Consider the following 10,941-nt stretch of genomic DNA (forward strand, 5'->3'; position numbering starts at 1 on the left):
AAACACCTTGTGCACAAGTGTTAGCATATTTTCACAAATATTATAAGGGTGTTAGCACTCTACTAGATCCTAAATGCATATGCAATGAGTTAGAGCATCTAGTGGCACTTTGATAACCGCATTCCGATACGAGTTTCACTCCTCTTAATAGTACGGCTATCTATCCTAAATGTGATCACATTCACTAAGTGTCTTGATCACTAAAACAAAATGGCTCCTATATTTTATACCTTTGCCTTGAGCCTTTTGTTTTTCTCTTTCTTCTTTTCCAAGTTCAAGCATTTGATCATCACCATGCTATCACCATTGTCATGATCTTCGTCATTGCTTCATCACTTGTAGTAGTGCTACCTATCTCATAATCACTTTGATAAACTAGGTTAGCACTTAGGGTTTCATCAATTAACCAAAACCAAACTAGAGCTTTCAGCGTGGAGTCTTCCTGATGAAAGCAAACACACTAACTGCAAGGTGAAGTATGCCCACTTAGTCTCCGGGCCTGAGTCATGTGGTGCCAGGGTTAGAAAGTAAAAGAATAGTAATAGACTAGCCGAGCAGGCAGCCAGTCCCCCGGCGTAGCCTCGAATTGAGAAAAAATACATTCACCGCAAAGTGAAGTGTGCCCACTTAGTCTCCGAGTCTGACAGTAGGTGCAAGCGAAGGCTAGACCAGCTAGTCTAGCTGTGAGAGTTCGAACCCTCTCGGAGGCGAATTTGTTGGTTAGAGGAGGCGCAGTTTAGCTGCGCGTTGGAAAAATTATCCTCGTCTGTCCCACGTCAAAACACAGGTCTAAGGTTGGCCCAGTCTCACGGAGGCTGCGGTGCCGCTGTATATGGGTGGGGCAGAGGTTCGGAGATTTTCTTGATCTGCGTGAGAAGATCTTCTTAAACACAATGTCCGGGGGCTATTTTTTTTAAATAGATGTGGTGGATGGTGAGAGCGTAGAAGTTGATTTATTTATGGACAAATTTTCAGCCTACAAATCTATTCTTTAAGGGACGAAGGGAGTAATAATTATATATAAGTACCAATAATATTTATAATTAATATAAATATCGTCAAACTAATCATGAAATATACTTTTACAATAAATTTATATTTACAGATGTATAAATGTGGACACTATTTTTTATAAATCTAGAAGTCTAAGATTAATTAATTTCTTGAAAAGTGATATTTATATTTTTTATATAACATAGATGTAGACGTGTATATATATATATGTAAATAAATAAATAAACTGGCTCGCGACGTGGCCCTGTTTTTCCTCCTTAATCTGATGGCGATGTTGGCGGCCGTTGCCCGTTGGGTTTGGCAACCGCGACTTTTTTTCCTTTTTGAAAGGGGGAAACCGCGACTTTTTGGCGTCGAGGAGGCGAATCCGCGTGCGCTCCGCGTGCGTGTGACGGGCGTGACGGCTAGGCTGGATATCGAGCCAAGTGCAGTGACGGCAGCGCGCAACGGCCGGCCGGCAGCCGCCTCGTTGTGTCCGCGCACCGGGCCCCGTCGTTGGATACTTGGATGGTCTCGCTCTCGCGACGCGCTTTTGCATTGGGCCGTCCGCCGTGCTGAGCCGCCGTACGGCTGTGGGCTGTGTGGCCTGTTGGATGGGAGAACGAAAAGACGGTCGCTCTCGGCTGCTGGTTTTTTCTTACGTAGGGCCTGTCTAGGGCGTGTTTAGTTCCGAAAATTTTTGGCTTTGGGTTACTGTAGCACTTTCGTTTGTATTTGGCAAAAATTGTCCAATTATGGACTATTTAGGCTTAAAAGATTCGTCTCACGATTTCTCGACTAACTGTGTAATTAGTTTTTTTTTCGTCTACATTTAGTACTCCATACATGTGCCGGAAGATTCGATGTGATGGTTACTATGCAAAAATTTTTGGCTTTTGGGTGGAACTAAACGGGGCCTTAGAATCCAAAAATTTTTGCGCAGTAACCGTCACATCGAATCTTACGGCACATGCATGGAGTACTAAATGTAGACGAAAAAAAAACTAATTACACAGTTGGTCGAGAAATCACGAGACGAAACTTTTGAACCTAATTAGTCCATAATTAGACACTAATTACCAAATACAAACGAAATTCTATAGTGAGCCAAAATCCAAAAATTTTTGGATCTAAACGGGGCCGCAGTAAAGATTGCACCTGAGATTGTGACACGATGGTTCGATGATACGCATGCCGTGGGTGTGGCCCGTGCTAATGTTGTTTCGTGGCTATTCCTTTTTTGGCGGCGCTATTTGTTCTGTTTCCGATGTTTTTTTTCTGTGAAAATAAATTGGTTCATATGAAAGATCTTCGTTAACGGCTGTCCCAGTATGGCACAAGGCCATGGCGGAGCTATATGGAGGTCATCTGGGCGATGGCCCCCTTGCTACATGCAATTAGTAGAAATTCTGTTCATAACCAGTAGTAAAAGTCTGCACTCCTTGATTTCTTTTTAGGGAGTGTTCGGCTGGCTGTAAAGCCGCTGGTGCTGATTTGTATGGCTGATTTTTTTAGAGAGAAAAATATTGTACCATGGCTTATAAGCCAACAAATAAGTTAGCTGATAAGACCAGCCGAACACTCCCTAGCCCTGCATGGTTGTGTCTCCCAAGGTGCTCATAGTTGCTAGTCTTCTGCTACTCTTTTAAGTCATCTCTCAGGTCTCAATGTAGCTCCAACACAGCTTGTTCGTCGCTCACCTGTAAAATGGCCCCTCCTTTGGTTTGGAGGCGAGCTCCGCCACTGACAAGGCAACATGCAGCCAGTTCGTTTCGACTGAAACTATTATGGATTATAAGCCATAAGTACTGCTGGCTGGTTTAGTGTGAAAGAAAAATACTGTTCCAGCTTATAATCCACGATTGTATAAGCCAAAACGAACAGGCAGATGATTAGCTTAGAATGTGTATATGTGTATATTTGTGCGTTATTTAGATCTGAGCCTGTACATTGTCAGAGCATCTCCAAGAGTTTGGCATAGTTTGTTCCGCAAAATATAGTGTTTGCTAACTCCTAAATAATTATGGGGAGAAAGAAGAGAGACCATCTCCAATAGTATCCATAATTGACTTCCAAAATATCATATTTGTGGACCACACACTGATCCTGTTCAGGGGCTCAACTTCCGCACCTGGCCGCGTCGCGCCCTGTGCCGGCGTCCACCTCCGCGGACGACATCCGCGCCGCGGCCGCGGAGGCCACCGCGTCGCTGCTGCAGCAGCCTGATCAACAGGCGGCGGCCCGTGGCAGTGCTCCTGGATGCGGCATTGCTCCCGTGGCGGCTAGGGCAGCGCAGCAGCAGCAGCAAACCGGCGGGATGAGCAGCGCCGCGGCATATACAAGGAGGCCAGCAGGCCACCGAGGACGAATCAGCCTTCTCCCGGCCGGGTACGCCGTACGCGCGCATGCATCGCGGCCGCGACACATGACAGCGGCGCACCGCGCGCGAACCGGGACGGCCGTCGCTGCCGCGCCAGCCGCTCCACTTGAGCCGAGGAGCGCGCGCATATGCTGCTGGTGGCGGCTTGTATTGACGAGATGAGCAGCAGCACACCGGCGGGATGAGCAGCGCCGCGGCGCAGCAGGAAGGCGGCGGTGGCAGCGCGCGGAACCCCGACTTCCTAGACGAGGAGGCACTGTTCGAGACGCCGCAGTACCTGCGCAACATGGCCGCGGGGATTATGATGAGCCCCCCGCGGTTCGGCCGCAACTCGTCGGACGACTCGCCGGACCACCCGTCGTTAGATGCCGGGGACAGCCTTTGGAGCTAGCGTGATGAAGGAGAAGGCGCGGGGAAACTCCGGCCGCGCGCTCGCAGGCCGCGCGTATTTTTGCGTCCAATAGACGGTGATTTTGCGGATGCCAAAAGATGGGGTATCATTGAAGATGAGTTTTTCTCATTTTTTCAAAAAACATAGATAGAGAAAGGACATGGAGTACTCTTGGAGATGCTCTTACGAAATAAAAAAAATAAGATGTCAATAATTAGGCATCTAATTTTATGAGTTTGGGGCTGCTGGTCTTATTCATCCATGGTTAATTGGTTAGGCACACACAATTAAGCTAATGGTTTAGCTTAGTAATCCTAAATGATACAACTCAGGCGAGAGTGAAGAAAATTATTTTGAGAAGATGACCAGGCACTGAAATACTGCTTGACATTAGAGCATTGGCCATGGTCATTTTGGATTCCTTTATGGGCCACAAGTATAGACGCAACAAGGAGAGGGCACGGGCGCTCCAGACTTGAGGATAGCTTGACCTGAATTTTGATCAGGTAAGCAGCCTCGCTGAGATGAGAATGAGATGGCAGGCTTTTTTTGGTGTAGGCCTTCTTGGGCCAGGGCTTCATCCCAGGGTCGTCAGTTAAGTTGGACCCAGCCCAAACATTTCAACACTTACGGCCCATTTCTGGGGCAGTAAGCATTCCATTAAGGAATCCATTCATCTCCGAACCCCACGAGGACAGACGCGCAGCCCAAACCCTAAACCCTACCCGCCGCTTCTCCCCATCGCTGCGCTGTCGTCGGGGAGACGCCGAGGCGGCGATGGCGAAGAAGCTGGGGAAGAAGGCGCGCAAGTTTGCGCGCAAGAACCTGCAGTCCGCCGCCAAGCGCAACCGCAAGATCCGCAACCAATTCAACCACCGCCGAGGACCCCGCAGAGGCGAGTCTCTGTCCCCCACGCTTCTCACCTCCGCTCCCTTGTTTGCTTTGCCTGTGCGTGCGAGACTGCAAGGGGGTCTAATTGAGAGCTTGCTCGAGTTGGTTTCAGGTGGGAGCGCCGGCCGGGAGGATGGGGACGAGGACGTGCCGCAGCGGGTCCACGATTCCACCATGTAATTCACCAATCTTCTCTTACCACAATGCTCCGCCAGAGTAATTTGGCTCGTTGGAATGCTCTGTTCTTATATTGTAGTCCACAGTTGGGTGCTAGTGGTTTTGCTTGGCAAGTTCACCTGACGTGGTTGCAAAGATTTATTATTTCCCTTTCTTCTTGTTGACTACACACCTGCTATGTTGCAATAACATAAGTAACAATTTAGATGTTCATGATTTGTCCTGGCTTCTCTGCCTTCAGCTGTCTGGAACCAACCTAGTTTGTTAATAACCAGGAGAATGATTTGCACTAATTCAGCCGCCATATTCTTTCCTCTATTTAACATTTCAAATAACTAAGCTCAAAATGCTTTTCCTGTAGGGTCACCAATGATGAAGATGCTACTTTGATCCATGGCTTGGAGTTTCCAGAGGATGATGCTGAACTAGATGCTGATCTGTCTGACAGTGATGGTTATCTATCTGAGGTATGTTTGTTTGTCCTGTTCACATCCTTATACCAAGCTTACAAACAATGATGCACCCTACGAGTTTTAGCATCCCCACACTGCAACAGCATCTATTGTTCCATTGTTGGAAGGTTTTGCTTGGAAGAGTTTATGCACGTATCAGTACATCACAGCTGGGTCACTACTTGCTTTTATAACCAACTGCTTAATTTGTGATATGCAGGATCCTGAATGTCCATACTATTCTGACAGCGAGGATGAGAAAGCTGATAAAGGTTAGTGTGTGTTGTTGTAACACTAATTTAGCTTGGCCTGTGCTTGAGTACTAGTTTCTAAATATTGCAATGTTTTGTGTAGATTGTATCATGGAAGATGGTTTGGACAGACAGAACGATGACATGAATCGGGATATCAAAAAGCAAAAGAAAAAGTTGAAGAAGTTGCTGGATAAGGTTGAACTTCCATTCACCAAAAGAGCTAGGCATGCTAATTTAAAATTATATCAAAGTTCTTACAATTGCAGTCTGTATGCTTCTGGATATCTTGCTTCGTTGCAGCTCAATAGTTTCTTTTTGCCGCCATAGAAAAAAATTCAGAACTACTCTTTAGCGGGTCTTATGTTTGTATGCCATTTTATTTACATACAGGTTTTCAGCATACAGAACTCTATCATATAAATGATAATGGGGACTTGAAGAAAATGCGTGCACAGAAAAATGTTGGCAAAATTTCTGTAGGCTATAGCTAATTGAGTTATTTGTAACATAGTATGTAACTGTATACTTTATGCTCAATTGATTGGTAAGCTAATTTTTACATTAGGTCAGTTCTGCTCTGAACTTATTTAGTAAACTAGTAATTGAAGTGTATTCAGTGCATCTATTCTTAGATACAGTTTGTGGTTGTAGTTATGTAGGGATTATGCACTAATTCCAGTGAGTTTTTTATGTTACAACCTATTCAAGATGCTTTGAATTACCTGCTACTGTCAAATAAGAAACAACTATGAAATGTTAGTACAACGTCAAGTGGAATTCTAGGATCGTGATGTGCATTGCTTATAGTGATTTCAATATGGATTTAAGTATTTGTCTTGTTTGTAGGACCCTGAATTTGCAAATTTCCTCGAAAAATGGCAGTCGGAGTTGGAGAGCTACAGAAGTAATAAAGAAGTAAGTATTGGTAGCTGTTCCTTTAACTTCTACGAAATGCAGATAATACTTTTTGCATGTTCTGTTTGCATTGTTGTTTCTAAATAAACCTGATCTCACTAATTTTTTTTTGTTGTGAATCTTTTTAAATTTCCAATAGGACTCTGATGAAGATGGAATGGATTCTATGGATGATGATGATGACTCAAATGATGGAAATTCCCCAAATGCTAAGGTCCTTAAAAGCAAGACTATAAGTGAATGGTGCCTGTTAGTGTCAAAGGATCCTAAGTCACCTGCCTTGCGTAATTTACTAAATGCTTTTCGGGATGCTTGTCGGTATGGTGTTCACTCTGATGGCCTCTCGATGCAGAGATTTCAAAATGCCAGGGTGTTTTATCAAATAATAACATTTGTCCTTTCTGAGTCGGACAATGTTTTCCGTGCTCTTTTGGAAATTCAAGATGATGCTAACAAAGGAAAAATTATGAATCTGAGAAATTCAAAGAAATGGCAAACTGTTGATCCTCTCCTAAAGTCCTACTTACGGAGTTCTCTTGATCTACTTAGTCAACTTACTGACAACAAAATACTTGCCTTTGTTTTGACTCGGCTGAGAGCATCAGTGGTTCTTTTTTCTGCATATCCATCAACATCCAGTAGACTTGTCAAGGTACTGCTATCTTTTGATGATGTTACTTGCTAAGAGTGTAATTCAGTTTTGCATATTTATTTATTACGAAGGTAATTCATGTCTAGATCTAGTCGAGGCAATATGTGTTAACAAAGATAATATGTTTGTTTTAGACATGTTGGCTAGATAGACCCTTATTATTATACGAAAATTGTGATAGTATGATGGTAATAACTTAATAGGCATCCTTGAGTTTTAGTCATCCGTTTCGGGTATACAATCTTATAAACATTTAGAAGGAATATTCTTTCAAAACCTTTATGTGGTTATTATTTGTATATATATTAATTTGACAGCTCTTTGAAGAATGATACTACAATGTTTGGTATTTGGTGATATTAATACATATCTGATTGGTCATGGATCCTTGGTGCTTAGGGTTCAAAAACTCACATGGTGTTCAATTACTACATAGCAATGTGAAGATTGGAGCTACATTTTTAGTTTGTCAAATTAATTTCCATTCTTTTGCTGTGATTTTAACTTGTTATATATGCTGCAAACACTGCAGATTTTATTTCGCTTGTGGGCAAGTGGTGATCAGAGCTTGTCTCTGTCGGCATTTCTTATGATCCGAGAAGTATCTTCACTGTTACCCGACTGTTTGGATCTCTGTTTAACTAAATCCTACAATACATACCTTGCCAGTACCAAGCTTGTGAATGACAGAAACACAAAGCATATTTATTTTCTGATTTACTGTCTGGTGGAGCTGTATTCTCTTGATGTTCAGAAATCATATGAGAGGGCAGTAACTTCCGTGGAGCAACTGAATGCTATTCTTAGACAGGCATCTAAAACCAAGGAAAAGGTATGCCACAAAGCTTATATCAGAACATGCATGTGCACGTAGTTTAACTCTAGACCTGGGTGTGAAGTTTCACTGTATCCTTTCCGTGCAGTGTCATGGGGCCTTATTAGGTATACATAACTCTCAGGCAGATTCTTGGGGCCTTCTTGAGTATTCTTAGGTCTTTTTTAGGTATTGTGGAGACTGGGTCCCATGCATCCAAGTAGGGCCCAAGAATGTGTCTGGATGCCAGTTATATTATTACACTTTCTGATGTATTAATCCAACATGGATTCCATCTAGTCCAATAAGACTGGACATTATTTTATTCTTTCCTGTTTGGAGAGGTTGAAGAGGATTTTTACAATTGTTACATGCTCAAAATGATGGGTTGAGTTCCCATGCTACAACATATTTGTTATGTTGTCCTTGACACAACTTTTTGGCTGTTGAAAGTTATCATGTTAATGGAATTTTCTCTGTAAGCCTATCTAATGATCTGTTGTGATAGTACAAGAAGATCCTTGTATTTGATATACATGCCCAAACGAAAACAGAGAAAATTCTACCTGTGCATGTTGTAGCCTGATGATGATGTCTTTTATATTTTCTTTTGGTATTTTACATGAACGATTGTTTCCTTGCTTGTGTCTGCAGGAAGATCTCAGGAAGATAGATAACTGGCAATATATTAGTTGTGTCAACCTATGGGTTCGGTTTCTGTGTTGTCACTACAAGGATTACAATCTCCATCCCTTATTTTCTGAAGTTCTTCAAGTAATAAGAGGAGTGGCTCACTTATTCCGAGGCACAAGGTACTTACCGTTGAGATTGAGGCTTGTGCAGATGCTGAACGAGCTTTCCACCTGCAGTCAGATGTTCTATCCGATTCCATCATTGCTATTTGACTGCCTAGAATTTAGAGAAGTCTCTCAGAAAGAACAAACACAAAGAACAAAGATCAACTTCTCATCGCTGTTGAAGGTATGCCACTTTTACTGGAAACAATCTGGTTGATGATAACAGTTAGAACATTTAATGTTTCATTATGTCTGTTCTGAAATCACGAAAAGGTCATATTACTACCTTATCAAGTAGATATGCATCTTTTCCGCGCCCTGTGAATTACAACTGCACTAATATGATGAAGTTTGTTTATGCTGACTTGCTGAGAATGGTTTAGATTAACTGCTATTTCTTCACATTCAGGTGCCAAAGAACCTGCTGAAATCAAGGGATTTCCAAGAGTGTTGTGTTCTTTCAGCGATTCAGGTTCTATCAGCACATTTTGCCCAGTGGAGCTACCATGTTTCCTTCCCAGAAGTAGCCACCATTCCTCTATTCCTCTTGAAAAGGCTACATGAGCAGACAACAATTGAATCACTTCACCATCCTATTAAGCGATTGATAGACCAGGTGAACACACAATCTAAAATTCCTTTTGTGTATGTCAGCATCCTTGCAAGATCTGTTGAACACGTTAGTCTGCAAAGACCTCTACACATTGCATGGGGTCATTCAATATATTCGTCATGAACATTGAATGTGAATATATGCAACATTTATGCTTTCTGTCTTGCTATTTTTATGACTCTGGAAGAAAAGTATATCCTTCTATTCGAGTGAATTGCACATCCGTTTCATCTGCTGTACTTCTGATGGCTGCTTCAACTGCTGAAATCACAGGTGACTGAGAACAAGGATTTTATACAAAGGAAAAGAGAGGTGGTATCCTTTTCACCAAATGGCAAGGCATCAGTTGATAGCTTCCTTCAGGTAGGATTTGCCCAGTCGATGCAATGTTCCTCCTTCCTAGTCAAAATTGCTTCACATCCACTATTCAACATTTCGACCAGCTGTGTTTGCTGAAAACATATTATTGTTGAACGCAGGAGGAGAAGTTCAGCAGAAACGCTTCATTCACTCGATTTTATGCATCCGTAGCTGAAAACTGTCAAACAAAAGGTAATATTGTAGAATCCATACAATATAGGTAATAAGCAGCATCACTGCAAATTACCAAGCCGTTGACACTGTTGCTCGGCTGCAGGGAGAAAAACACTTTAAATGCCAAGGGGATTTCTGAGAGCCATCTGGAATTGTTTGTCCAACATGCGAGGGCCACGAGGAAGCACTTCAGTGTAGAACATGTGATCTAATTACCGTGGCATTCTAGTGCAGATATATATGCTGAGGCGGCTAATGCACGACCTCCACTGATGCTGCTACCCAATGAGGCAACAATTCGTATGAGGCCTCGTGCATTGCATGCTCAGCAATTTTGTGCGATTGTAGCTTTGTGTTGCGTTGTACACTACCTTAATTCTAAGCGAGTTGTCAAGTGATGAATCAAATTTGCTGCTGCTTGAATATGAGATGAGGGTTTAGTTATGTGTCCATACTGTTGAATGTTGTCATTGCACACAACAGGTGATGCATTTTTATCAGAAACGCACCCTTTTGGGCTTGCTGTACCCCAAAAGAGGCCGTCTTGCAGGCCCATATATAAGATGTTTACGTCTGTTTCATGCTTTTCCTGCCAAACCCGATTCATACATAAATTACGAACAAAGTCTACATCACCTTTGAGGTTTGGACAGGTGTCTATCAAACCTCCCAAAGTATAAAATCAGGTATTGAACACATTAAAGATTGCAAAACCGGTCAATTTACCCCTTGGTGGTTTTGCTAGGCGGTTTTGTTTGCGTGGCAGTCCAGGCTGTATGTGTTGGACACGTTGGCGCTTAGGCCCGCTTGTCAGATGCTTGTTCTTTTCCAAATACACGTGCTCAGGGCGGATGGAGCAGGGTCAACGGCACGATCACTGCGGATGGAGCGGGGGCGCCACCGGACGGAGCAGGGGCGGTGACCATAGCGGACAGGGGAGCCGCCATGTCTCGCTCACTCTTCCTCTCTCTGCCATGTCTCAAGCTCTCCATCTCTCGCTCACTCTCCCTGCCTGCTCTCTCTGTTCGTCGCTTCCATGGAGAGCAGCAGCCGCCGCCGGCCAAAATTCGCGAGCTCC

General features: G+C 43.4%; 2 protein-coding genes across 2 annotated transcripts; both read left to right on the forward strand.

Moving 5' to 3' along the window:
* The first annotated feature begins 2,337 nt into the window (after positions 1-2,337).
* LOC136479085 (ethylene-responsive transcription factor ERF027-like) lies at positions 2,338-3,764 on the forward strand. The gene is made up of 3 exons (XM_066477062.1): positions 2,338-2,356; positions 3,108-3,388; positions 3,540-3,764. Exons 1-3 carry the CDS (start codon positions 2,338-2,340, stop codon positions 3,762-3,764), a joined length of 525 nt encoding a protein of 174 aa, XP_066333159.1.
* Positions 3,765-4,441: 677 nt separating this feature from the next.
* On the forward strand, positions 4,442-10,444 carry LOC136481216 (protein REBELOTE-like). Its single transcript, XM_066478570.1, has 13 exons — positions 4,442-4,659; positions 4,768-4,831; positions 5,194-5,299; positions 5,505-5,556; positions 5,639-5,733; positions 6,385-6,453; positions 6,593-7,105; positions 7,638-7,937; positions 8,574-8,900; positions 9,126-9,332; positions 9,603-9,692; positions 9,809-9,881; positions 9,967-10,444. The coding sequence occupies exons 1-13, from the start codon at positions 4,542-4,544 to the stop codon at positions 9,981-9,983; spliced, it is 2,031 nt and encodes a 676-aa protein (XP_066334667.1). The 5' UTR covers positions 4,442-4,541; the 3' UTR covers positions 9,984-10,444.
* The last annotated feature ends 497 nt before the right edge of the window (positions 10,445-10,941 follow it).

This window comes from Miscanthus floridulus, chromosome 9, assembly GCF_019320115.1.
Source record: "Miscanthus floridulus cultivar M001 chromosome 9, ASM1932011v1, whole genome shotgun sequence".
NCBI lineage: Eukaryota > Viridiplantae > Streptophyta > Magnoliopsida > Poales > Poaceae > Miscanthus > Miscanthus floridulus.